Source organism: Hyperolius riggenbachi, chromosome 1, assembly GCF_040937935.1.
Source record: "Hyperolius riggenbachi isolate aHypRig1 chromosome 1, aHypRig1.pri, whole genome shotgun sequence".
Taxonomy (NCBI): Eukaryota; Metazoa; Chordata; class Amphibia; order Anura; family Hyperoliidae; genus Hyperolius; species Hyperolius riggenbachi.
The window spans coordinates 277,314,306-277,337,816 of NC_090646.1; the positions used below are offsets into that span (position 1 = coordinate 277,314,306).

Sequence of the window (23,511 nt, forward strand, 5' to 3'; positions counted from 1 at the left end):
ATAACGTTTAATTTGATACCTTATTTGGACAGTTTGGCATCTTCTATTGGCTGGTAGCAGAGGAGAAAGCCAAGGTATGGTAAATTGAAAAACAGTTTCCCGGGCCTGCGTGAGCAAGTTTCGCAATAGGTGGTTTTATGCCCGCCACCCGGGGTCTTACTGTCCCTACACACAATGCAATCGTTGGTATTTCGATTGGGCAGATTAGCAATAAAATATTGGCTACTATTTAAACCCTCCCCCAGTCCATCCCATAGGATGCCATTCATTATCTTTATAACTTTGCAGGCAATCTGCATGAGAAACAAAATTTAATCTGCAATGATTTATTTTATTTTTTTTTGCAGAATGGAATCTGCAAAAACGAGTCAGCAGCTATTTTTTATTTAAAAAAAAAAAAAAAACACAAGAAAGAAACTGAAGTAACATTTAAATCTAAATGTCACTTCCTTGTTCCGCTGATGGGGATCATCGGGTATGGGGCTGGGGGGCACTGACAGTGTGGGCATGTAGTAATACATCATTTTGCAAAAAGGGTTGCAACTAATTCACCGCAAAAAAATGTTTGCCCTGCGGGGGATTAGTTTGCGCAGCATTTAGCATTTATCCAGGATCGCCACGTGGAGGCCCCCCAGGATCCCAGTAAAAGGGGGGCCAACAGAGCACTCCAAGCACCCTCACTGCTCAGAGACCCTGTAGCCGCCCCCCTGGGGGGGGAGGCTGAGAAGTGCGGGCAGCCCCCCCAAGCGCTGCCACCGCCAGAGAGAGCCGCCCCCACCCGCCTCCCAAAGGATAGGACCTACCTTATTTCGTATTGCGTCCAAGTGCATTATTATGCCAGGCCAAATGCGCGCAACTTGGGAGCACTACGAAAGGGGGGGGGGAGTGAAACAGAGGTCACTCCAAGCCTGATAAAGCTCAGGGGTGGCTCTACAGCTCCATACCCCAATGGGGAAGCAGGCTGCAGACAGCCCTTAGAGAGGGTCATCCACCACCTGCCTCCAGAAGAAAGAAACAAACAACATTTTGCAAAAAGGGTGTGTGCATCAATTGCAGCGCTTGGGGGGGCCGCCCGCGTTTTTCAGCCGCGCCCCCCGGCTGCGGGGTCTCTGAGCAATGAGGGTGCTTGGAGTGCCCTGTTGGCCCCCCTTTTCCTGGGATCCTCTGGGGGCCTCCACGTGGCAATCCTGGATAAGTGCTAAATGCTGCGCAAACTAATCCCCCACAGGGCAAAAATTTTGCAGTGAATTAGTTGGCAAAACCCTGCATATCCTGGCATGTGAAAGCGAATGCAGATTTGCTGGAGCTATGCCTCATTTTACCACTTGAGGAAACACCCTTTACCCCCCCTTAAGGACCAGCGCTGTTATTTGTGATCTGTGCTGGGTGGGCTCTACAGCCCCCAGCACAGATCAGGGTGCATCCAGAGCGATCAGATCGCCCCCCTTTTCCCCCACTATGGGGATGATGTGCTGGGGGGGTCTGATCGCTCCTGCCTGCCGGTGTTGCGGGGGGGGGCACCTCAAAGCCCCCCTCTGCGGCTAAATCCCCCCCCTCCCTCTCCTACCTGGCCCCCCTGGTGTTCCGGGCTGCACAGGACGCTATCCGTCCTGTGCAGCCAGTGACAGGACGTCCCGTCACATGGCGGCGATCCCCGGCCGCTGATTGGCCGGGGATCGCCGATCTGCCTTACGGCGCTGCTGCGCAGCAGCGCCGTACAATGTAAACAAAGCGGATTATTTCCGCTTGTGTTTACATTTAGCCTGCGAGCCGCCATCGGCGGCCCGCAGGCTATTCACGGAGCCCCCCGCCGTGAATTGACAGGAAGCAGTCGCTCGCACGAGCGGCTGCTTCCTGATTAATCAGCCTGCAGCTGGCGACGCAATACTGCGTCGCTGGTCCTGCAGCTGCCACTTTGCCGACGTGCGGTATGAGTGCGCGGTCGGCAAGTGGTTAATAAGCTAATTAGGCCTCATCTGCTAAGCCAGGTATTTAAGGGTTCACTTGGTGATTGATGCACACACCTTTTTTGCAAAATCATGTAGTAATACATGCCCACAAACGGTCGCATGATGATCAGCGGTCGTGATGCACTGCAAACCACCACTGCAGGGATGTCCTGCATATCGGGACATACGAGTGCAACGCGGAATTCGCGATGGAAAGGGTTACAACCTCCTTGTGTAACCCCACTTTTGCCATTGCCCAAAAATGCATTGCCAGTAATGCTCCCCACACAATAGCTCTGTCCAAATAAAAGGGGAAAAAAATTGTCCCAACCTAGTGACCCAGATAAAATGGAAAACAAAACAAAACACAACAATAATTAACTGGTATGGTTGGCTGGAACTGGAGTTTAACTGAGGATGTGAGGTGGGTGGGAGTCTTTTAAACAAATATTTAATTGTTTTAAAAGGAGACAGAGCCAAGGTCCTCTCAGTTCAGGAGCTGTCCCAGAGTTGTCTGGATTAAAACATATTATTATTTAGTATTTATATAGCGCTGACATCTTACACAGCGCTGTACAGAGTATATATATTGTCTTGTCACTAACTGTCCCTCAGAGGGGCTAACAATCTAATCCCTACCATAGTCCTGTCTATATTGTGTAGTATATGTACTACAAATAGCAGATTCCACAAAATGTAAAGAGAAAGGGTTTGCTTAAGTAATTCACAAATCATCAGGAGTCTTCAGCTGCTAACACCTACACTTCCAGTCCGTCTAAAGTCACCCTTCATGATATAGGGAAAGAGTTTCAAACTGACTGGAAGGTAAAGAGGTAACTGTAGATCACTGAGAATGTAGACTGGTCATTGGCGATTGGATATTTTGGAAAACCATGCCCAATTACTGGTTATTTACTGCTGAAGCTTGCTCCTGTGGTTTTCCTTCCTGCTACCCTTTCCACAGGGAAGATCAGGTAACCAAGCAGTCTGCCCTGTACCAGATATACAGTGATCTGATCTGCACTGACAGCCTGATCTTTCATGCAGAAGACAAATTCACAAATTATATTGGACAAAAAGAAAAATATGAGTGGAGTACATAATATCCTGGGCTGTCAGAGCCTTTAGCATGGCTGCTGGTCCACTCATTCACGATTGGGCCAGCAGCCAAAGAGGAGTTATGAGGTTATTGAGGGAGCGGTGTTTGTAATGGTTCCATGGTCACTAGCCTCTATAAGAGAAACAGGAGTTATGAAGATGAGGCTGAGATCTCTGAATATGCGAACAGCCGTCTCTCCTGAGGGTTAATATGGGAGCACACTGCCTGTATAAGTAGTAATCATCTGAAAACTGCGGAGGCAGAAGTAACATTTTTAGTACAGTGTACAAAACAGCAGCCTTATCATGTGGTCCTTTAAAGGAGTTATCAGGGCATATAAAGTAAACTGAGTGGTACTTACCGGGGGCTTCCTCCAGCCCCAAGCTCCCAGGACCTCCCTCACCGCAGCTCTGAAGTCATACGTTCGCCGGAGCGCCGACCCGATCCCCGGCGATGACGTCAGAGCGCCATCGGCGCTGTCAATCGCCGCCACGTGGGCCGGAGCGGACAGCGCAGGCGCAGAACTACTGAGCCTGCGCAGTCCGCTCCGGCCCATGTGGCGGTGATTGACAGCGCCGATCGCGCAGGCGCAGTACAGAGCGACCTCCAGGTCGCTCTGACGTCATCGCCGGGGACCGGGTCCGGCAAACGGCTGAAGGCAGAGCTGCGGCGAGGGAGGTCCTGGGAGCTTGGGGCTGGAGGAAGCCCTCGGTAAGTACCACTCAGTTTACTTTATATGCCCTAATAACTCCTTTAAGACTGCTTTATATCCAGCTTTATTGTCCCCTAAAAAAAACTAAGTTATACAAGGATATAGACACTACAAGAAAAACAAAAAGTTGTCTATATACAGTAACCGCCATCTTCATTGCTTTTGCCTCCTTGTAATACTGACCTCTGGATATTGATCCTGCAACTTCAGATCTAATGGGTGATGGTGATTTTTCTGTTATAAAAGTGTCCCAATTACTTGTCTTATTCGTTCCCTGATTGCACACTAGAAAGTTTTTAGTTTCTTCCCTAAAAAAAAACAAAAAAAAAACAAAAACAAAGCAAAACACATTAATGAGCGAGAGCGCACATAAGCATGAGGACAAGAATGAGAGTCAGAAAGACAGGAAGAGAGGAGAGAGATGAAAGATATCAAAGTTACAAAACCAGTAATAGTAAAACAACAATAGTTAGAAAAAATAAATAAACCACCAGACAGAAAGGCTGCATTAACCTTATCGATCTCCACCCTCCAGTAGAGGATTACGAAAATCTGCCAGCTGTGGTCCCCAATGTTGCCCTCGAGGCCACTATGGACCTTCTGGATAGATAGTATTTATGCATGTACAGGTACAGGTAGTGAGACCCTAGACATTTTCATATGAAATCAACCGAAGTCATGCACCATGCTTGTCCACCTTCACTTAACATTAGCTTCCCCAATGGAGGAAAGACTGGCTTACAGTGGAGTGGGCCTAGGAGGAATGTGGATTCTCAGGATATGGCCTCAATTCCTTCAGACTCATCTGACTGAAAAACAGCCTCCGCTCCAATGCAGAGGCTAATGTGTGCATATGTGTGCAGGCCAGAATGCGACTACATTGTCAAATAGAGTTGTACTTCTTTTAACACTCATTTATGTAGAAGGGAGGCTCTGGATCCCATAGAGTATTTCCGGTCCTCCATCAGTTCAATTGGTCCACCGCTGTGCCCTGTTCAAATTTTGCAGCTTCTGGAGTCTTTGTAAGTACTCAGGTCCCAAAATACTTCTGTGCGAGTTAGTGCTCACGCATGTGCCATACGAGCCACTAGCCTTAGGAAGAACTCTGCGACATGAGCACGTCCGTAGGCTGTCTGAGGAGGGCCGGAGACATATCCGACCAAGCTGGTCGAAAAACGTTACCAGTGGCGGGTGGTGGAATGGGGGATGGTGAGGACCAGGATGGCTCTATGGGATCAAGAGCCTTCCCCCCCTCCATGGTGAGAATCTGACATTTTTAGCTTGCCTTAATTTGTGTAAGCACATGTTTATGTGAAGCAAAGAATGCGGTTTAAAGAGACACTGAAGCGAGACTAAATCTCGCTTCAGGTCTTATATATAGCAGGGGCACGTGTGCCCCTGCTAAAACGCCGCTATCCCGCGGCTTAACGGGGGTCCCTTCACCCCCAACCCACCCCCCGCAAACCTGGGTCGGAAAAAGGTCGCTGGAGCTGATCTTCCTGGAGGCAGGGCTAACGGCTGCAGCCCTGCCTCCAGTCGCGTCTATCAGACGCGCATCGCCGCCTCTCCCCCGCCCCTCTCAGTGAAGGAAGACTGAGAGGGGCGGGGGAGAGGCGGAGGTACGCGTCTGACAGACGCGCATGGGGCAGGGCTGCGGCGGTTAGCCCTGCCCCAACCAGGAAGCGCTCCCCCGCTGCTCGGAGGGGGTTTGGGGGGACAGGGACCCCCGTTAAGCCGCGCTATAGCGGCGTTTTAGCAGGGGCACGCATGCCCCTGCTAGCTATGAGGTCTGAAGCGAGATCTATTCTCGCTTCAGACTCTCTTTAAGGCATGTGCATTTGTGCTTTTGTATATGTTTTTATAATCTTCCTTTTCAAGTAGAAGAAAAATCAAGTTTCAGACGTTTTTATCTCTTTTTTTTTGCCATTTTGATTTCCCATAAGAAAGCAATTTTGATACAGTATGTGGGAAAAAGGTACCAGTACTTGCTGTGCGATTTCAAAGCACACATCAAATCTTATTGGAAAACACACCAATGTGACATTTGTGTGGCCCAAGTTTTTTTTTTTTTTTTGACAACGCATCCAAATCTCATCATTCCATGACATACCACGACAACAACATATCAACATTGCAGTATTCTTTAAAGGGAAGGTCCAAGCAAAAAAAAAAAAATGAGTTTCACTTACCTGGGGCTTCTACCAGCCCCATGCAGCCATCCTGTGCCCTCGCAGTCACTCACTGCTGCTCCAGTCCCCCGCTGGCAGCTTTCTGACCTCCGAGGTCAGGGCCGCATTGCATACATTTTTACGCATTCCAGCTAGTGCAGGAACAAAAATGTATGCGTTGCACCACTAACGCGTAAAAATGTATATGTTAATGTTCCTGCACTAGGAAAATGTACGCAATGCGGCCCTGACCTCCGAGGTCAGAAAGCTGCCAGCGGGGGACTGGAGCAGCAGTGAGTGACTACGAGGGCACAGGATGGCTACATGGGGCTGGTAGAAGCCCCAGGTAAGTGAAACTCATTTTTTTTTTTTTGCTTGGACCTTCCCTTTAAAGCCTATCACAATATCAAACAGTAAATGTGTTTAACTTCATAGAAGGTTGACATGAGCCCCAGTAATTACTTAACAGCGGGTGAAGAGGGGGTGTTTAGAAGGGAGTGACCAAAAACAGCAGGTGTAGCAAGCATGCTACATAAGGGAGGACCAGTGACAGCGAATGCTACTAATATCAGAAGACCAGTATGAGGTGTATTATAACGTTGTCGGTGAATTGGACGCCGGTGGAACCTCAAATTCCCGGCGCCGTTAAATACTATTCCCACTCCCCAAGTCTATTGCCGGTCTCTAAAATTACGCTTTGCACAGGCATTAATGCTATAGCAGTGCTTAAAGAAGAACTCCAGCGAAATAAAAAATAATGTAATAAAAAAAAAACACTTCATTTTTACAATAATTACGTATAAATGATTTAGTCAGTGTTTGCCCAATGTAAAATCTTTCCTCTCCCAGATTCACATTTTGACATTTATCACATGGTGACATTTTTACTGCTGGCAGTTGAGGTCAGTGGAAGTAGCTGCTGCTTGCTTTTTTTTGGCAGTGGGAAACAACTGTAACCAGCTATTTACCGAAATGCAGAGAGTTTCACAGACCGGTAAGTGCCAAGACTATGGTCCTCACAGATTCCTGTGGGAGGATCCATACAGAGCCCACTGATGATCCTTGTGTGAAAAGCAATACATTTCTCATGTAGCAGGGGGTATCAGCTACTGATTGGAATGAAGTTCAATTCTTGGTTACAGGTTTCTCTTTAACGGAGATGCCATGCGACCCACGCACAGTACCAAACCCACCTGCTTCAAAGTATGAGAGCTTCCACTCAGATTTGCCTTAATTAAGCTTTGTGAATACATTAAAGGCCTCATACCAGTAAAATATGTACTGAATTCCACCATTTTCCTTAACAGCATGAAGTATGAAAGTAATGTTGCAATGCATGTAGTGGAAATATCATGTACTTACTGTGAGTTTATATCCATTTCATCTGAACTTGGATCAGTCTTACGGTCAACCTGGTCTGCTGAATTTCTCTCGAAATCTTTCTCTAAGGCTCTAGAAAAATCAATTTTCTTCTTTACTAATGCGTCTCCATAGCTTAGCCTGTGTTAAAACAAATACAATACAGATTATAAATAAATATAACTTATCTTAAAATATGCAGCCAATGCCATAAATTGATCCAGATATGTGTGAATTTGGACAAGCTAGAAACATGCAGGCTCACGATATCTCTCAAAGATTTCCCTGGCATATTTTTAAATGAAATTACAGTGTTGCACCTCTCATTTTTACATAATAAAGAATAACCGGGAATTAAACTATACCGGATATCGTTAGTATCACCACTTTGAATTGTACATCAGAGAGAGAGATCGCCAAATCTAGCAAATTCCTGGATTAAGTTGGGGAGGGTTATTAAGGGATTAGTGAGAAAGAACAGGAGGTCATCCGTGTAAGCAGCTACTTTCTGTTGGTCATTACCTACTCGTTGGCCAGAGATGTCAGGGTTCCCGATTCTCCCAATCACTCTACAAGCTCATCCTCTATGACCGGCCTGCGGTACCCGGCTTGATGACGTCATCAAGCCGCATCCTGGTACCTCGGACATAGAGGACAAGCTTGTAGAGTGATCGGGAGACAGGCACAGTGAGTCCCAGCAGCAGCACCGGCCACCCGATGTCAGGATGTCATTGCAGACGGGGAGAGGTATGCAGCTGCAGGGGGATCATGTGAATATGCTATCGCTGCGGAGGGGAGGGGGGGGGAGGGAATCTCTAAATGGGGGGATTGCTGAGAGGGGGACACGGATACAGGAGCATGTATAGTTAGCTAACATGAGCTGGCCCACATATAGTTAGCTAACTTATTCTGGGAACCCATAGTTTAATAGAAAATCTGATCGGCATGCCCGACACTGTGTCGAGCATACCGCTTTCAGCAAGTTTTCCTTGTCCGACAGTGTCGGGTATACCGCTCAGGAGGTTAAAATGGCCGCCCGAGCTGGCCGCAGCTGCGCAGTCTGCATAGACGCGAGTGAGGCTGCGCAGCTCTCGGGCCTCCCCCAGGCTGTCTCCTGTAGCGTGGATCAGGGGAGGCCCTAGAGCTGCGCAGCCGCACTCGTGTCTATGCTGTCTGCACAGTTGCGGCCATTCGGGCTGTGGGGTCGGGAGCGACGGGGGGGGGGGGGGGAATCGGCAGAACTGCATGGAGGGCGCGGATGGCGTCCTCTGTGCGTTGACATTTCATTCAGGTACTTAACTTTTTTTTTTTTCATTTGGACTCGTAAGTCCTTTAAGAGCTCTAGCTAGGAGCCTGCCTGATTTATTGCCTTGTAGGTAGTAGAGATTTTGACATCTGAAACCTGCATTTTGTACTTTAAAGTGTAAGATTTCCTTAACTTTATCCCTCGCTTCGGTAAGTTTGGCATAAACCTCTGAGGTGGGAATCAACTTGTGTCTCTGTTCTAGGAGATGTATCTCGGTCAGTAATTTTGCCAGGGTGGCTTCTTTCTCTCTCTTCAGTTTGGACCCTAGTTGGATAAGAAAGCCACGAAGTACGCATTTGTGGGCCTCCCATTACATTGGTAGGGGTGTTTCTCCTGTGTCATTCGTATGAAAGAAGCGTTCCAACTCACTTTTTATTTTTTCTCTTGTTTCCTCGTTTTGTAGCATAGAAAGATTTAATTTTCAGTTAAATGGTCTATTTTGTTTAATTTTTTCCACTAGGACAAAAGATACTAGGTGATGATCCGAGTAGGTGATTGCACCTATGTCAGTTTTAATTGTATCTGAGGGGAGATTGTGTGAGACCAGTATGTAGTCAAGTCTGGAGTAGACCCTGTGCATATGATAGTAAAATGAACAGTCTTTGGCGTTATGATGGGTGACCCTCCAAACGTCGACCAGCTGCCGTTCAAAAAGAGCCTTACTTTTTTTTTTGTTAATTTGGCGAAAGGGATCCCAGATTTGCCATGCGAGGGTATATTAAGGTCACCGCCTATTATTATGCTTCCCTCTGCAAAGTTGTCAACCTTGTTTAGGAAATTCCCAATAAAGGCTGTCTGGTCAGCATTTGGAGCATATACTGAGCAGATGGTGTATTTCTGTCTTTTTATCATACATTTGAGCATTACAAATCTTCCCTGGGTGTCAGGGTAGACCACCCCATTAGATATAGGCAGATTCTTACTGATTAAGGTGGCAGCCCCTTTAGTTTCAGAGTTGAGCGTATCACTGAAGACAGCCATGTTAAAATGTCCATCAGTTTGGGTGCATTATTTTTCTTAAAATTGGTTTCTTGGACCAGCATTATGGTTGCTTTTTGTTTCCTCATATCTCTAGACCATTTCTCAGGTATGTTCAACCCCTTGGCATTTAATGATAGTAAAAAAAACATCTGAAAGCGTAAAGTGTAAAATGATGTAGGGAAAACTATGTAGGCCATCTGGTCGGTTATCTGTATCACAGAGATACCAGTCACGTTTGACTGAACTATTTGGGAGAGGAGAAGACAGGACAGCTAAAGCCATGTCTCAACTCCTCACTCATATCGTGTGAACCTACAATCTAAAAAACAGTTGAAGTCCCAAAAGTGACTATTTATTCGTACTCAAAGCCCAATAACAAGATTGTGAATTACACCATGTAACGGATAGATGAGTAAGGCTAGTTCCTCTCTTAGCCTGAGGTATATCACCTATAGCCCAGTTCCCATATGTGAACGGGAGGGCAGGTGCGGAGCGGGCCCCGCACTGCAGGCAAAAGTATGACCATCCTCAGGAGAGAGGATCAAGGAACTAGAAGGGGGGCCCCCTCTGCATCCACACACCGCACACATGAGGGCCAGTATCATCAGGTCCCTCACACATGATGTTTGAGGTGGGGAAGAGATGCGTGAATTGGAAAGACAATCAGAATCCACTCAGAAAGTTCTCTCACAATAATTGTCTCCCCTAGTATTAACACGCTTCCTGCACTGTAGGTCTCAGCCAGTTTCCCTGTTATAGAGTATAGAGTAGTGTGTATTTAAGCGCATCAATACACATACAGCAGCCTTTCTCAACCTTTTTACCTTGGAGGAACCCTGTAAATAACTTTTGGATCTCAAGGAACCCCTGCATACAATTTTTTTGTCTCAAGGAACCCCTATATTTATTTTTCAGGAGGCATGGTCTTTAAATAGGTTAGGCTGCTAATTTCACTATCTCCTATTACACTGCCACTCATTATACTGTCTCCTGACCCCCCAATTTAGTGCTTCTTGTTACAGTACCACCTATTATAGCGTGCTCTATTATACTTCCCTCACGATGGGGTAAAATGCCAAAGAACCCCTGCAGAGTCCTCAAGGAACCCTGGGGTTCCAGGGAACCCTGGTTGAGAAAGCCTGACCTACAGGGTGGCTATGTACAAGCTTGTTACACTTATGGCTGCAGACCATCTTTATTGAACCTATCATATATTCCCAATACACAGTGAGATAAATATGAGGTACCCAGTAATCTCATAACAAACCTTCCCGAGTTGACTCCTGACTGACTGAGTTGGCAGAACCAACCCCCCCCCCCCCCCCCCGAAACACGGCCATGATGCCAAGGGCGGCTAAAGGCCTACCCAACACCGCACCCGCCCCCGGAGGCCAAAAGGGGAAAGGAGGAACCACCATCCCTCGCCCGCATAGTGAGAGAAAACCAGATATCGAGGCCCTAGAGAGCGAGCTTTAAATCTTGTTTGGGCCTATAAGTGTGCTATTACAGTTAAGCTAGAGTCCAAAGAGCAGCATGCATGACTCTACACAGGTTGTGTAGAGGTGCTGAGTTTCATGTTGAGTGAGGCTGCTATTTAGTCGTGGCTCAGCGTCCTGAGTCTGAGTAATGGTGTAGAGGGAGAGATTTCAAACCTTCCGCCCGACACAACCTAGTGTAAACTAACAACGAAAATCCATAAACTTGGCAAACCTAACTATATGCCCTCCCCGTGTATCGGCCACTAGCTAAAAGATGGAGTAGTATCAGGATCGATGTTACTATCTCAAGCTGTGTCCTGAATGACCGTCCACGTGGCGAACGTCTCTTCAGAGATGTGTGTCTTATAGAGACTGTAAGAGCGGTAAAGACCGCCATTTTAGGAATCTTAGAGAGCGTTCAGTGTATGTAGCAAATAACACGTGGAAAGAAGTCAAGTAAAATGAAGTATGAAGTGCACCCCATATAAATAGAATGTATATAAAGTAGTCGTTTTATTAACCTTTATTTTTTACAGGTCAACAGAGACTAAACAAGTTGGTTCACATCCTTATCTGCACTGGTGTTTATAATGTCTAGATATGTTACACCGCCATTCTAGGCGACTATCTAGCATAGAATCTTACGCCTCACTGGAGGCTAGAGTTTTGGTCTTGCAACCTCAGTTTTAAAGGAAAATCTTTTGTAATTGTGTAGTAGTTATGTATGTTTGAAACTGTGACGAGAAAATTGTTTTCCTAAAGGTTTTAGTTGGTAAGCTATGCGGCTGGAGGGGGCCACTAGACCCCCTGCCATTTTGATGGCTCAGCACCTGACTTGTCAGCTGCGCTTTCGGCAGCTTGTGTTCAATTCCCCACAGAAAAGAGCCAAAGCCTTTAGCCTCCTTGGCGGTAACCCCGATCACCGCCGCCCCACGCTCGATCGCCGCTATTCGTGCCGCCGTACCGCCCCCCCCCCCCCCCCCCCCCCCCTGCGCTGCCTGGCCTATCAGCGCCAGGCAGCGCTAAGGCGTGGATCAGGACTCCCTTAGACGTCACGACGTCCATGACGTCGGCGACGGGGAAGCCCTCCAGGAAATCCCGTTCTTTGAACGGGATTTCCTGATCGCCTATCGCCGGAGGCGATCGGAGGGGCTGGGGGGATGCCGCTGAGCAGCGGCTATCATGTAGCGAGCCCTCGGCTCGCTACGTTTAAAAAAAAAAAATATAGCAAAAAAACGGCATCGCTGCCCCTGGCGGTTTTTAATATACCGCCAGGGTGGTTAAGTATTATAAATCCTGTAAAGCGGACAGGGTTTGTCGGCAAGAGACAAGGTTCTCGGTCTCCTCCCATCCCTCCTACCTCAGCTTCCACTATCCCCTGGTATTTAATTCTTGTGCTAGGGAAAAAGTCTGAGGGGTCACAATTGCCTTTCGTAGAGGTTTACCTTTCAAATGTTCATTTCAAATAGCCTACCCAACCGGGAGATACTATCAGTAGGGACGCTGCATGATGTTAAAATAACTATAGTCTCTTACTAATGCACCAAATACCTTTCAAGAAAGGTTCCTCTCCCATTTACTGCAAGTTATAGGTCGTCACAGTGATGGAATGTTGGTATGTGGGGATACCAATGCAGTTTTAACCACTTAACGACCACGGTCAGCCGATCGGCGGACCTAGTTGTTAAGTGGTTTTACATGGAAACGGCCGCTCGTTCGAGCGGAATTTCCATGTCAGTTCACGGCGGGTGTCTCCGTGAACAACCTGCGAGTCGCCGATCGCGGCTCGCAGGCGAAATGTTAACACGCGAGGAAGAAATCCCCGCTGTTTACATCATACGGCGTAAAGGAGATCGGCAATTCTCGGCCTCTGATTGGCCGGGGATCGCCGGCAGCCGACAGGCTGAAGCCCCGTAACCCCCCTCCGCTGATCTAAAATAGCCGGCGGCGATTAGACCCCCCCCCCCCCCCAGCAGGACATCCCCCTAGTGGGGAAAAAAGGGGGGAAATCTGGTCGCCCTGGCTGTCTGCTGATCTGTGCTGTGGGCTGGATAGCACACGCTGCACAGACCAGCGCAAACAAGCCCGGTCCTTAAGTGGTTAAATGAACTTCTTGATAGGTCCAGACCAAATAAACCTTTAGCTTCAACACAACAGCCAGGGACCCCCAACCACTCTACAATTTACACTCTTTTTCGCTCAGAAAATCTCTTCAATGTATGGAGAGAATTAAATCGTACAACACTATCGTGACTATACCTTTTTCTCCAATCCAATTTTCTCCAATAGTTTTTGTCGCATTGATAATTTTTTCCTTCAACAACATTATCTGCCCAACGCACAAAGATTTTGTCGGTTCCCTGGTCTGACCACAATCCAGTCTCAATACATTTATCATCTCTAGTGCCAAAACAAACTAGTTTTAAGTGGCGTATGAACGACTCCCTCCTCTCAAATAAAGATATATTAGAGAATTTTCACACTTACATACAAGAATACATAGATGACAACCAGGACTCAGTTACATATCCCATCTCCCTCTGGGAAGCCCTGAAAGTGACGATCAGAGGACGTGTAATTGGGCTGGCCTCATAAAAAACAACAACGCCAAAAAGACATATCAGAATTGACCAGCAAGTTAGAAGTGATTGAATCTGACTGGAAGTCCAACCCAACCCCAACATTAAAATCAGAAACGGATCGACTTAAGAGCCTAACTTGATCTAAAATTAACCGAAAAACAACTGCATTGGCAGGGGCACAGGTACTATCGCTGGACCAATAAATCACATACCCTACTTGCCAAAAAAACCAGGGCTGTGGAGTCGGAGTCGGAGTCGTGGAGTCGGAGTCGTGGAGTCGGGCAATTTTGGGTGCCTGGAGTCGGAGTCGGGAAAAAATGCACCGACTTCGACTCCGACTCCTAATGAATTTGTAACTGTAATTAAAATAGAAAATATGATAAAATGTTCTATTTCTCAGATAATAGTCATTAAAAATAATGTATATATACAGTATATATACAGTAATAGCTGTGCTTAGTCTACAAAAATGAAATAAACCAATCAAAATTAGTTACTTGTGCTGCTTCAATAAAGCAGTCCCCGTATTTTTCAAGTCAGATATACATATCTGATTGTGACTGTATATATGATGTGTACACAGGAATCTCTTATATACACTAAATAACATCTATGCTGTAAGTATAAAGCCTGATGGTTAGCCATGTCACTATATAGAGATGGTCAACGAGATGGAAATAATTCTGCATTGATGCTGATTTATGCAAATGTATGCACTCCCTTTGCTGATGAAATCAAATAATTTGATATGTTATTAAAATTTGGTTTGGTGACTACAAATTAAAGGGAAACTGAGACGGGTGAAAAGTAAAGTTTTATACATACCTGGGGCTTCCTCCAGCCCCCTTCAGGCTAATCAGTCCCTCACTGTCTTCCACCACCCGGATCTTCTGCTATGAGTCCTGGTAATTCAGCCAGTCAGCGCTGTCCGGCCGCATGCCGCTCCCACAGCCAGGAACATTCTGCACCTGCGCAATAGTGCTGCACAGGTGTAGTATGCTCCTGGCGGCGGAGTGTGTGCATGTGCACTACGCTTGACTGGCTCAAGTACCTGGACTCATAGCAGAAGATCCAGGTGGTGGAGGAGGACAACGAGGGACTGATTATCCTGAAGGCGGCTGGAGGAAGCCCCAGTTATGTATAAAACTTTAATTTCATCTGTCTCAGGTTTACTTTGTTACACAGTAGTACTATACTCTACATATGCACTCCCCACAGAGCTGCAGGGAATCCACTGAGAATGCTGTGCACATTGAACACAGAGGTGTTGTCTGTTTACAATCTCCTCATTCCCCTGCAGAATACCTGCACATCATTCTTACATGTACCCACACTTACATTGCCTAGGGCCTGATAGATGTTCTTTGTTCCGGTTTGTACCTTTTACAAGTACTCTTACCAAGGACTAGTTTTAGTCTAAAGGGAATAAATATAGTAGTCTACATATCCTTCTCACTTCAGTTGTCTTGTAAAATTCCTAAGCATTGGCAGTTAAGAGACGAATTTCATGTTACATACTTTTAATCAACAAAATTGTAATATGCAAATTAGAGGAGTCGGAGTCGTGGAGTCGGAGTCGGAGTCGGTGGAATCCTAAACTGAGGAGTCGGAGTCGGTGGATTTTTGGACCGACTCCACAGCCCTGAAAAAAACTCAAAAATAAAATATACAAACCCCCTACACTGGCAGTTTACCCAATGGGCAGACTGTCAGGAACCGGCCCGCGGCACGCCTGCGTATACGGTTCCCGACTGCGGGTTTGACCAGATTAAGCGGGTAACAGCCTTATTTAAGCTACAAACAAGGCTGGAACCCCTCAAAACACCTCTCACTGCCACCACTAGCGTTGCTAGACACTTCCACTCTGCTGTCGAGTCCTCAGCGCGCACTCCGCGTTTTCGTATTTGGGTCAGCTTTGCGCTTAGGCCAAATACGGGAACGCCACGCACCCACACACACACACAGTTGCAATCTTACACTGTCGTGAAGCAAAGACCCACTAACAGTCGTTCCGAACGATACTGTTAGCCACTCTGCTGTCGCTACTCGCACTGGCGTTGTTCGTACGTTGGGTCAGCTGCGCGCTTAGGCCAACGTATGACAAACGCCCCCACACACAATGCAATTACAATTTCATACGGTAGTGTTGCTCAAGCGTACAATTAGGCATGAACTTATACACGGTTACACTTCAGTCTCTTCTAGGCTATGAGTGTTAGTTTAGTACGGCAGAAGTCAAACTTATTAAATAATAATTTAATATTCTAGAAAAACATAGAACAATGCAGAACTTAATATATACAACAAGATTACAAAAAAAACAAAGTAAAAATAGCTACAAGATAAAAGTTACAAAGATAACACACACGGATATTTGCGTAAAATAAAAATGGGGATTAAAAAAAACGTTACCAACTTGAAGGTCTCAAAGTTGTCGGCAGGAGCATGCCGCTTGTTCGACCGGAAGTCGAGATCGACTCTAGCTATGCGCTAACTCCCAGAGCAGATGGTCACTAGGCATTTGCCTCTGCTTTTTATACTCTGAGCTACGCCTGGAGGCTGCAACTTACTTGGGGAGGGGAGGAACTAGGTTTTAATTAAATCTCAGACATATTCCATTTCCAGGTAAAAGTCTACTATACATCAAAGATTGTGAAGTTAGGCTTTCAACTCCAGGTGAAAACTTGATTAAGGCGTTTTCCTGTCTCAGTTCTCAGACATAAATGGGATTTCCAGAGATCCACATACATGAAAAGGGTACTATAGCACACACACAAAACAAAAGACTTCCTTCACTTCCAATCTCCCCAGGTTACAGGTGACAATTGATTAAGGCTTTCACATTGCAGCAGGATGTCCTGTGTGATAGGTGACAATTGCTCCCAAACACAATACACCTCGGAGACATTATTCAGACAACATGGTCTGACCACCTGTATAGGCTTCACAGCAACTAATTAAGGGTTTCCTAATTAGAAGCAGACAATGATAGGTAATTTTCACTTTATATGGAATTCCAGGAAGACTGGCTAACAGACAATCCCATATGATAGTCAAAAAAAATGAAGGAAATATGTTCCTGTTATCCTTAATATCATCAGCACCTCAATATATCCCCACACCTCCGCCGTTAACTTGGTGCAAGGCAGATGATCTTCCCAGATCATCCTGCCTGCACCTACACTGTTGGTTCTGCTTGACGGGACAGCCCATCAGCATTCCCATGATTGCTCCCCTTCCTATGTTGAATGGTGAAGCTATATTGTTGGAGAACTAAGCTCCATCTCAGCAGTTTTCCATTGTCCCCGGAAACCCGATGTAACCAACTAAGAGGGTTGTGGTCGGTTACGACGGTGAATACACGACCGTAGAGATAGTGCTGCAGCTTTTGTAGGGCCCATACAATTGCCAAGCACTCCTTCTCTATGGTGGCGTAAGCTACCTCCCGGGGTAGCAGCTTCCGACTTAAGTACAGAATCGGATGTTCTTCCCCAGTTTGGTTTACCTGGCTTAATACAGCACCTAGGCCAAAGGCTGAGGCGTCCGTCTGGACTACAAACCGTCGGCTGAAGTCTGGCGCTTGCAACACGGGAGGGCTGGCTAGGGCCCTCTTCAGAGCTGTGAATGACTGTTCACATTCTGGTGTCCAGAGAATCTGCTTGGGCAGCTTCTTTTTTGTGAGGTCTGTCAATGGCTTGGCGAGGGCACTGTAGTTGGGGACAAACTTTCTATAGTACCCCGCAGTCCCTAAGAAGGACTGAATCTGTTTCTTCGTCTGGGGGGTGGGCCAGGACACAATGGCATCTACCTTCCCCATATCTGGACGAAGCTCTCCCCCCCCCCCCCACCACATGTCCCAGGTACTGTACCTGTTTCATGCCGATCTGACACTTGCTAGGCTTGACTGTTAGTCCTGCTGCAGTGATGCGCCCCAAAACCTGTGACAGCTGCGCTAAGTGGTTGTTCCAGTTGGCGCTAAACACGGCGATGTCATCCAGGTAGGCGACAGCGCAGTGTTCCAAACCTTCCAGGAGACCATTTACAACCCGTTGGAAGGTGGCCGGGGCGTTTTTCATTCCAAAAGGCATTACATTAAATTCAAACAGACCTGAGGGGGTGATAAAGGCAGACCTCTCCCGTGCCTCAGCTGTTAGAGGGACCTGCCAGTATCCCCGACTCAAATCCACAATTGTTAGATATTGCGCGCCAGCTAGCTTATCTAACAATTCGTCGACCCTCGGCATTGGGTAAGCATCTGACGCAGTTATCAAATTTAGTTTTCGATAATCTACACAGAACCGAGTGGTCTGGTCCCGTTTGGGTACTAGCACTACAGGTGATGCCCATGCGCTGTGCGACCGTTGGATCACCCCTAGTGACAGCATTTCCTCAATCTCCTTGCTGATGTGGGCCTGAACCTCAGGGGAGACTCTATAGGCTGACTGTCTAACCGGCTTGTTATTTCCGGTGTCAACATGGTGTACAGCCAGGCTGGTCAGACCAGGGCGGGCTGTAAAGGTACCACGGTAAAGGGTCAGCACATCAGATAGCCCAGCCTGCTGCTCTGCTGTCAACTCCGGATTGATCTGCACCTCGGCAACAGAGTCGGTTTCCTGGGTGGATGCCAGGATGTCAACCAGGGCCTCTGCTTCACCGTCCGGTAGCAAACTGTAGACAGGGAGAGCGCAAGCGGTTCTAGCATGATGTTCCTTTAACATATTTACATGGTATGTTTTCAGCTGCTTACCTCGGTCATCCAGCGCGACCACATAGGTCACATCACTAATCTTCCTATGTATGGTATAGGGCCCATCCCAAGCGGCCTGCAGCTTATTCTGTCGCATCGGGTTTAGGACCCATACCTTGCGACCTACCTCATAAACTCTCTCCCTAGCCCCGTGGTCATACCACTGCTTCTGGGTGGCCTGGGCTTGAGTCAGATTCTCTCGCACTAACCCCACCAGGGTGTCCATCTTTTCCCGGAACTTTAGAACGTATTCCACTATGGAGACCCCGGGACCCATCTCCTGCCCCTCCCAGACCTCTCGAATGAGATCGAGGGGTCCGCGTACCCTCCTCCCATATAATAACTCAAAGGGCGAGAACCCGGTGGATGCCTGGGGCACCTCACGATAAGCAAACAGTAAGTGGGGCAGGTATCGCTCCCAGTCTCTCCCTTGCGATTCAACACCCTTAGCATCTGTTTCAGAGTACCATTGAACCGCTCACATAACCCATTTGTCTGGGGGTGGTAAGGGCTGGCCATGATGTGTTCTACCTGCATTTGTTTACAGAGGCATTCCATTAGGCGCGACATGAATTGCGGGCCGTGATCGGTGAAGCATTTCACGGGGAAAACCGACCCGTGAGAAAATGCGCACCAATGCGTCCGCAACCTTGTCTGCCCGTATGGAGCTCAGGGCTACAGCTTCAGGGTAGCGAGTGGCATAATCTACCACCGTAAGAATGAAACGTTTCCCTGTGCTGCTGGGTATCGCTAGAGGCCCAATTATGTCAACAGCAACCCTTTGGAAGGGCTCCTCTATGATGGGTAAGGGCCTTAGTGGGGCTTTGTCGGTGTCACCTGCTTTGCCGACCCGCTGACAGGCGACACAAGACCGGCAAAAATCAGCAATATCTGTCCCCATGTGGGGCCAATAAAAATTGTGGGCAAGCCGGGATTTGGTCTTGCGGATCCCCAAGTGACCAGCCAGGGGCACCTCATGTGCTATTCTTAATAGCTGCTCCCTGTACCTGTGGGGAACAATCAACTGCCGGTCGGCCTCCTCCACTTCAGACAGCTCAGAGGGAGTAACCTCTCTGTACAGTCTGCCGTGCTCCCACTACACCCTCACCTTGTCGCCCTCCACCGGTGCCCTGTCCGCCAGACTCCTGAGCTCTTCCAGGCTGCTATCAAGTCGCACAGCCTCGGAGAACTCAGCGCTGTCGGCCACAGGCACCAGGGAGGTGGCAAACTGAGAGGCCTCTGGGTCCTCAGAGCCAGGCTCTGAGGTGGAAGAGCCCGACCCAGTGACATCAGCCCCTTCAGTGGACAATTCGTCTGCTGCAGCCCGGTGAGCACTGCGGGTCACCACTGCAGCTGACGGAGCATTCACTGTACACATGTCATCATGCAACACATCACATATTACATCAACATTATCTGCATTCATGGTAACAACGTGTCCTCCTCCAGGCCTGGGCACTGGAGACTCACTAGGGCTGGCTCCTAGTACACAGTCCGTAGCCCCTGGGGCCTCACCAGCACTCCCCGCTTGCACAGCATTATCACACAGTACCTTGCAAGAGTCCTGAACTTCTGCGGGGGATGCAGGCTCCATGGGGTGTGGAGTAGGCTCATACCGGGCCACTAACCGTCCCAGGTCAGTACCCAACAAAACGTTCGTGGGGATGGCATCCGTTACCCCCACTTCTTTCATTCCGCTGCCGGCCCCCCAATCCAGGTGGACCAAGGCGGTGGGTATGGCGGGGGTGACGCCCCCAACTCCTTTGACAGCCATAGTCTTGCCAGGAATGTACTCCTCAGGGTTCACAAGCTGGGGGTGCACTAGAGTCACCTCTGCTCCAGTGTCTCTTAGACCGGTGGTAACTGTATCCCCAACCGTGACAGGTTGCAGATTCTCTGCATAGCTACCTGCATTCCTGGTGGCACACAACGCATTCCGGGCCCCGCCAGAGTTTGGGGCTTCCTTCTTCTTTTCTGGGCACGTAGCACTGATGTGACCCGGTTTGTTACAGGCAAAACATCTCCGAGTGTCAACGGTGGCTGTTCTACCTCCAGGCGGCTGCGGGACTTGGCTTCGCTGGGTGCTCAGAGGAGAAGGTCTCGCAGGCTTTTCTCCCTTCCAGCTGGGCGCCGTAGTCCTCCGAAAATCAGATGCTCGATTGGACGTGTAGGCATCAGCAACTTTCGCGGCCTCATCCACGGTCTTTGGCTCTCGGTCCCGTACAAACTGCCGGACCTCAACAGGGCAAGTGTGGAGGAACTGGTCTTTTATTATCAGTTCCTGCAGGGCATCAAAGGTTTCAACAGCCAGTCCTTTTACCCACTGCTGGAAGGCAGTGCGCAGGTTGCACGCATGATCCAGGTAACTGTCATTAGGACCTCGCTGCACTGTCCTGAAACGTTTGCGATACACCTCTGGCGTGAGGTGGTATCGTGCAATGATGGCTTTCTTAATTGCCTCAAAGTCTGTTTCTTCCTCCTGGGGGAGACTCACAAACGCCTCCAGGGCCTTGCCTCTCAGCCCTGGTGTGAGGTATCTTGCCCACTGCTCACGGGGCACCCCATACTGCCGACAAGTCCTTTCAAACCCCTGTAGGAAAGTGTCTATGTCAGAGTCCTTGTCCATAGCGGGGAACTTATCCAGGGGGATTCTGTGGACTCGCTCACCTTCGCGTTCTGCGGGTCCAGCAGACCGGTTCTGCTGCTGAAGTTTAGCCAGCTCCAGCTGGTGTTGCCGTTCAGCTCTTCCCTCCTCCGCCCGGCGTCTTTCACTCTCGGCCTGGCGTCGCCGTTCAGCTCTCCCCTCCTCTGCCTGTCGGTGCAGTAGGATTAGCTTTAGGCGCAGTTCAGGATCAGCCGAGTTCAGTAGCTGTAGATCAGCTTCCAGAGATGGCATCTCCGTGTTCGGTGGATCATCCAGGACATCGTCTCCACTCGCATTCTGTGGCGGGAGCGATTCCTCCTCTGGCGTGTCGTGAGCTGCATCCGCTGACGTTGAAGCACGGGCTCGCTCTGCCTCATCATACTCCTCGAGCGCACGAACTAACTGCTCCTTAGTCTGGCCGCTCACCGTCTCGATGCCTTTGTGCTCACACAGGTTGAGTAGTATCTCTTTGTTTTGCCTTGCATAGCTGGATGCTTTCTGAGCCATCGTGTTGCAAAAAATAAAAAGAAAAAAGGGGGGAAGGGAAAGCAAAACACCAAGTGTGTATCTTTGAACAAAAAAAAAAAAAACGTATATAGTTTCTGCACTGAGTAGACTTCTGTAGGCTAGTTGCTTCTAGCAAGCTTCCAGCCTTTAGTACTCAGAATAGCGAGCTAAACTGCGTACTAATGTACTAAACGATGCCACCACTGCCAGCCAATTATGTCAGGAACCGGCCCGCGGCACGCCTGCGTATACGGTTCCCGACTGCGGGTTTGACCAGATTAAGCGGGGAACAGCCTTATTTAAGCTACAAACAAGGCTGGAACCCCTCAAAACACCTCTCACTGCCACCACTAGCGTTGCTAGACACTTCCACTCTGCTGTCGAGTCCTCAGCGCGCACTCCGCGTTTTCGTATTTGGGTCAGCTTTGCGCTTAGGCCAAATACGGGAACGCCACGCACCCACACACACACACAGTTGCAATCTTACACTGTCGTGAAGCAAAGACCCACTAACAGTCGTTCCGAACGATACTGTTAGCCACTCTGCTGTCGCTACTCGCACTGGCGTTGTTCGTACGTTGGGTCAGCTGCGCGCTTAGGCCAACGTTTGACAAACGCCCCCACACACAATGCAATTACAATTTCATACGGTAGTGTTGCTCAAGCGTACAATTAGGCATGAACTTATACACGGTTACACTTCAGTCTCTTCTAGGCTATGAGTGTTAGTTTAGTACGGCAGAAGTCAAACTTATTAAATAATAATTTAATATTCTAGAAAAACATAGAACAATGCAGAACTTAATATATACAACAAGATTACAAAAAAAACAAAGTAAAAATAGCTACAAGATAAAAGTTACAAAGATAACACACACGGATATTTGCGTAAAATAAAAATGGGGATTAAAAAAAACGTTACCAACTTGAAGGTCTCAAAGTTGTCGGCAGGAGCATGCCGCTTGTTCGACCGGAAGTCGAGATCGACTCTAGCTATGCGCTAACTCCCAGAGCAGATGGTCACTAGGCATTTGCCTCTGCTTTTTATACTCTGAGCTACGCCTGGAGGCTGCAACTTACTTGGGGAGGGGAGGAACTAGGTTTTAATTAAATCTCAGACATATTCCATTTCCAGGTAAAAGTCTACTATACATCAAAGATTGTGAAGTTAGGCTTTCAACTCCAGGTGAAAACTTGATTAAGGCGTTTTCCTGTCTCAGTTCTCAGACATAAATGGGATTTCCAGAGATCCACATACATGAAAAGGGTACTATAGCACACACACAAAACAAAAGACTTCCTTCACTTCCAATCTCCCCAGGTTACAGGTGACAATTGATTAAGGCTTTCACATTGCAGCAGGATGTCCTGTGTGATAGGTGACAATTGCTCCCAAACACAATACACCTCGGAGACATTATTCAGACAACATGGTCTGACCACCTGTATAGGCTTCACAGCAACTAATTAAGGGTTTCCTAATTAGAAGCAGACAATGATAGGTAATTTTCACTTTATATGGAATTCCAGGAAGACTGGCTAACAGACAATACCATATGATAGTCAAAAAAAATGAAGGAAATATGTTCCTGTTATCCTTAATATCATCAGCACCTCAATATATCCCCACACAGACCACCTCAGACCCCTCCAAAATAGCGACAGGGTTTTATGATTACTTTTTTTAAAGGACTGTACGGCCCCCAGAGAGACTCCAATATAAGTGAAATTAATACATTTCTAGACGGGATATCTCTTCCACACATCTTCTGCTTTAGCGGAGAAGCTGGGTAGAGATATCTCCCTGGAGGAGGTACAGTCTGCTATAAAATCTATCAAACCCTCCAAGACACCAGGCCCTGATGGCTTTTCAGGGTTGTTCTACAAGAAATTCTCGGTGGCTCCGAGTTCCTTACTAGTTTCCCTCTTTAATACATACAAAAGAGGTCTCATTCAAAATGCCTACTCTCTTCAAGCAG

General features: G+C 47.8%; 2 protein-coding genes across 5 annotated transcripts in view; both read right to left on the reverse strand.

Annotated features, from left to right (window-relative positions):
• Positions 1 to 23,511, reverse strand: part of LOC137506633 (transcription initiation factor TFIID subunit 3-like) — a 401,567-nt gene that overhangs the window by 261,409 nt on the left and 116,647 nt on the right. For all 4 annotated transcript variants that reach the window (XM_068233615.1, XM_068233614.1, XM_068233616.1 and 1 more), the window contains 2 exons: positions 7,291 to 7,428; positions 3,944 to 4,068 (listed from right to left, as the gene is read on the reverse strand). In XM_068233615.1, the coding sequence (XP_068089716.1) occupies positions 3,944 to 4,068; positions 7,291 to 7,428 (263 nt within the window). The remainder of the gene's footprint in view (positions 1 to 3,943; positions 4,069 to 7,290; positions 7,429 to 23,511) is intronic.
• LOC137561655 (uncharacterized) lies at positions 9,520 to 21,383 on the reverse strand. Its single transcript, XM_068272971.1, has 2 exons — positions 20,006 to 21,383; positions 9,520 to 9,783 (listed from the first exon to the last, which is right to left on the reverse strand). The coding sequence occupies exons 1-2, from the start codon at positions 21,275 to 21,277 to the stop codon at positions 9,520 to 9,522; spliced, it is 1,536 nt and encodes a 511-aa protein (XP_068129072.1). The 5' UTR covers positions 21,278 to 21,383.

What these genes read in the sequence shown, in the direction of transcription:
- LOC137561655 (XM_068272971.1), bottom strand. Translation starts at nt 21,277, where the DNA reads ATGCCATCTCTGGAAGCTGATCTACAGCTACTGAACTCGGCTGATCCT. An exon ending in GTACTGACCTGGGACGGTTA is followed by an intron (nt 9,784 to 20,005) that starts GTGGCCCGGTAT and finishes TCTGTGATACAG; the next exon opens with ATAACCGACCAGATGGCCTA.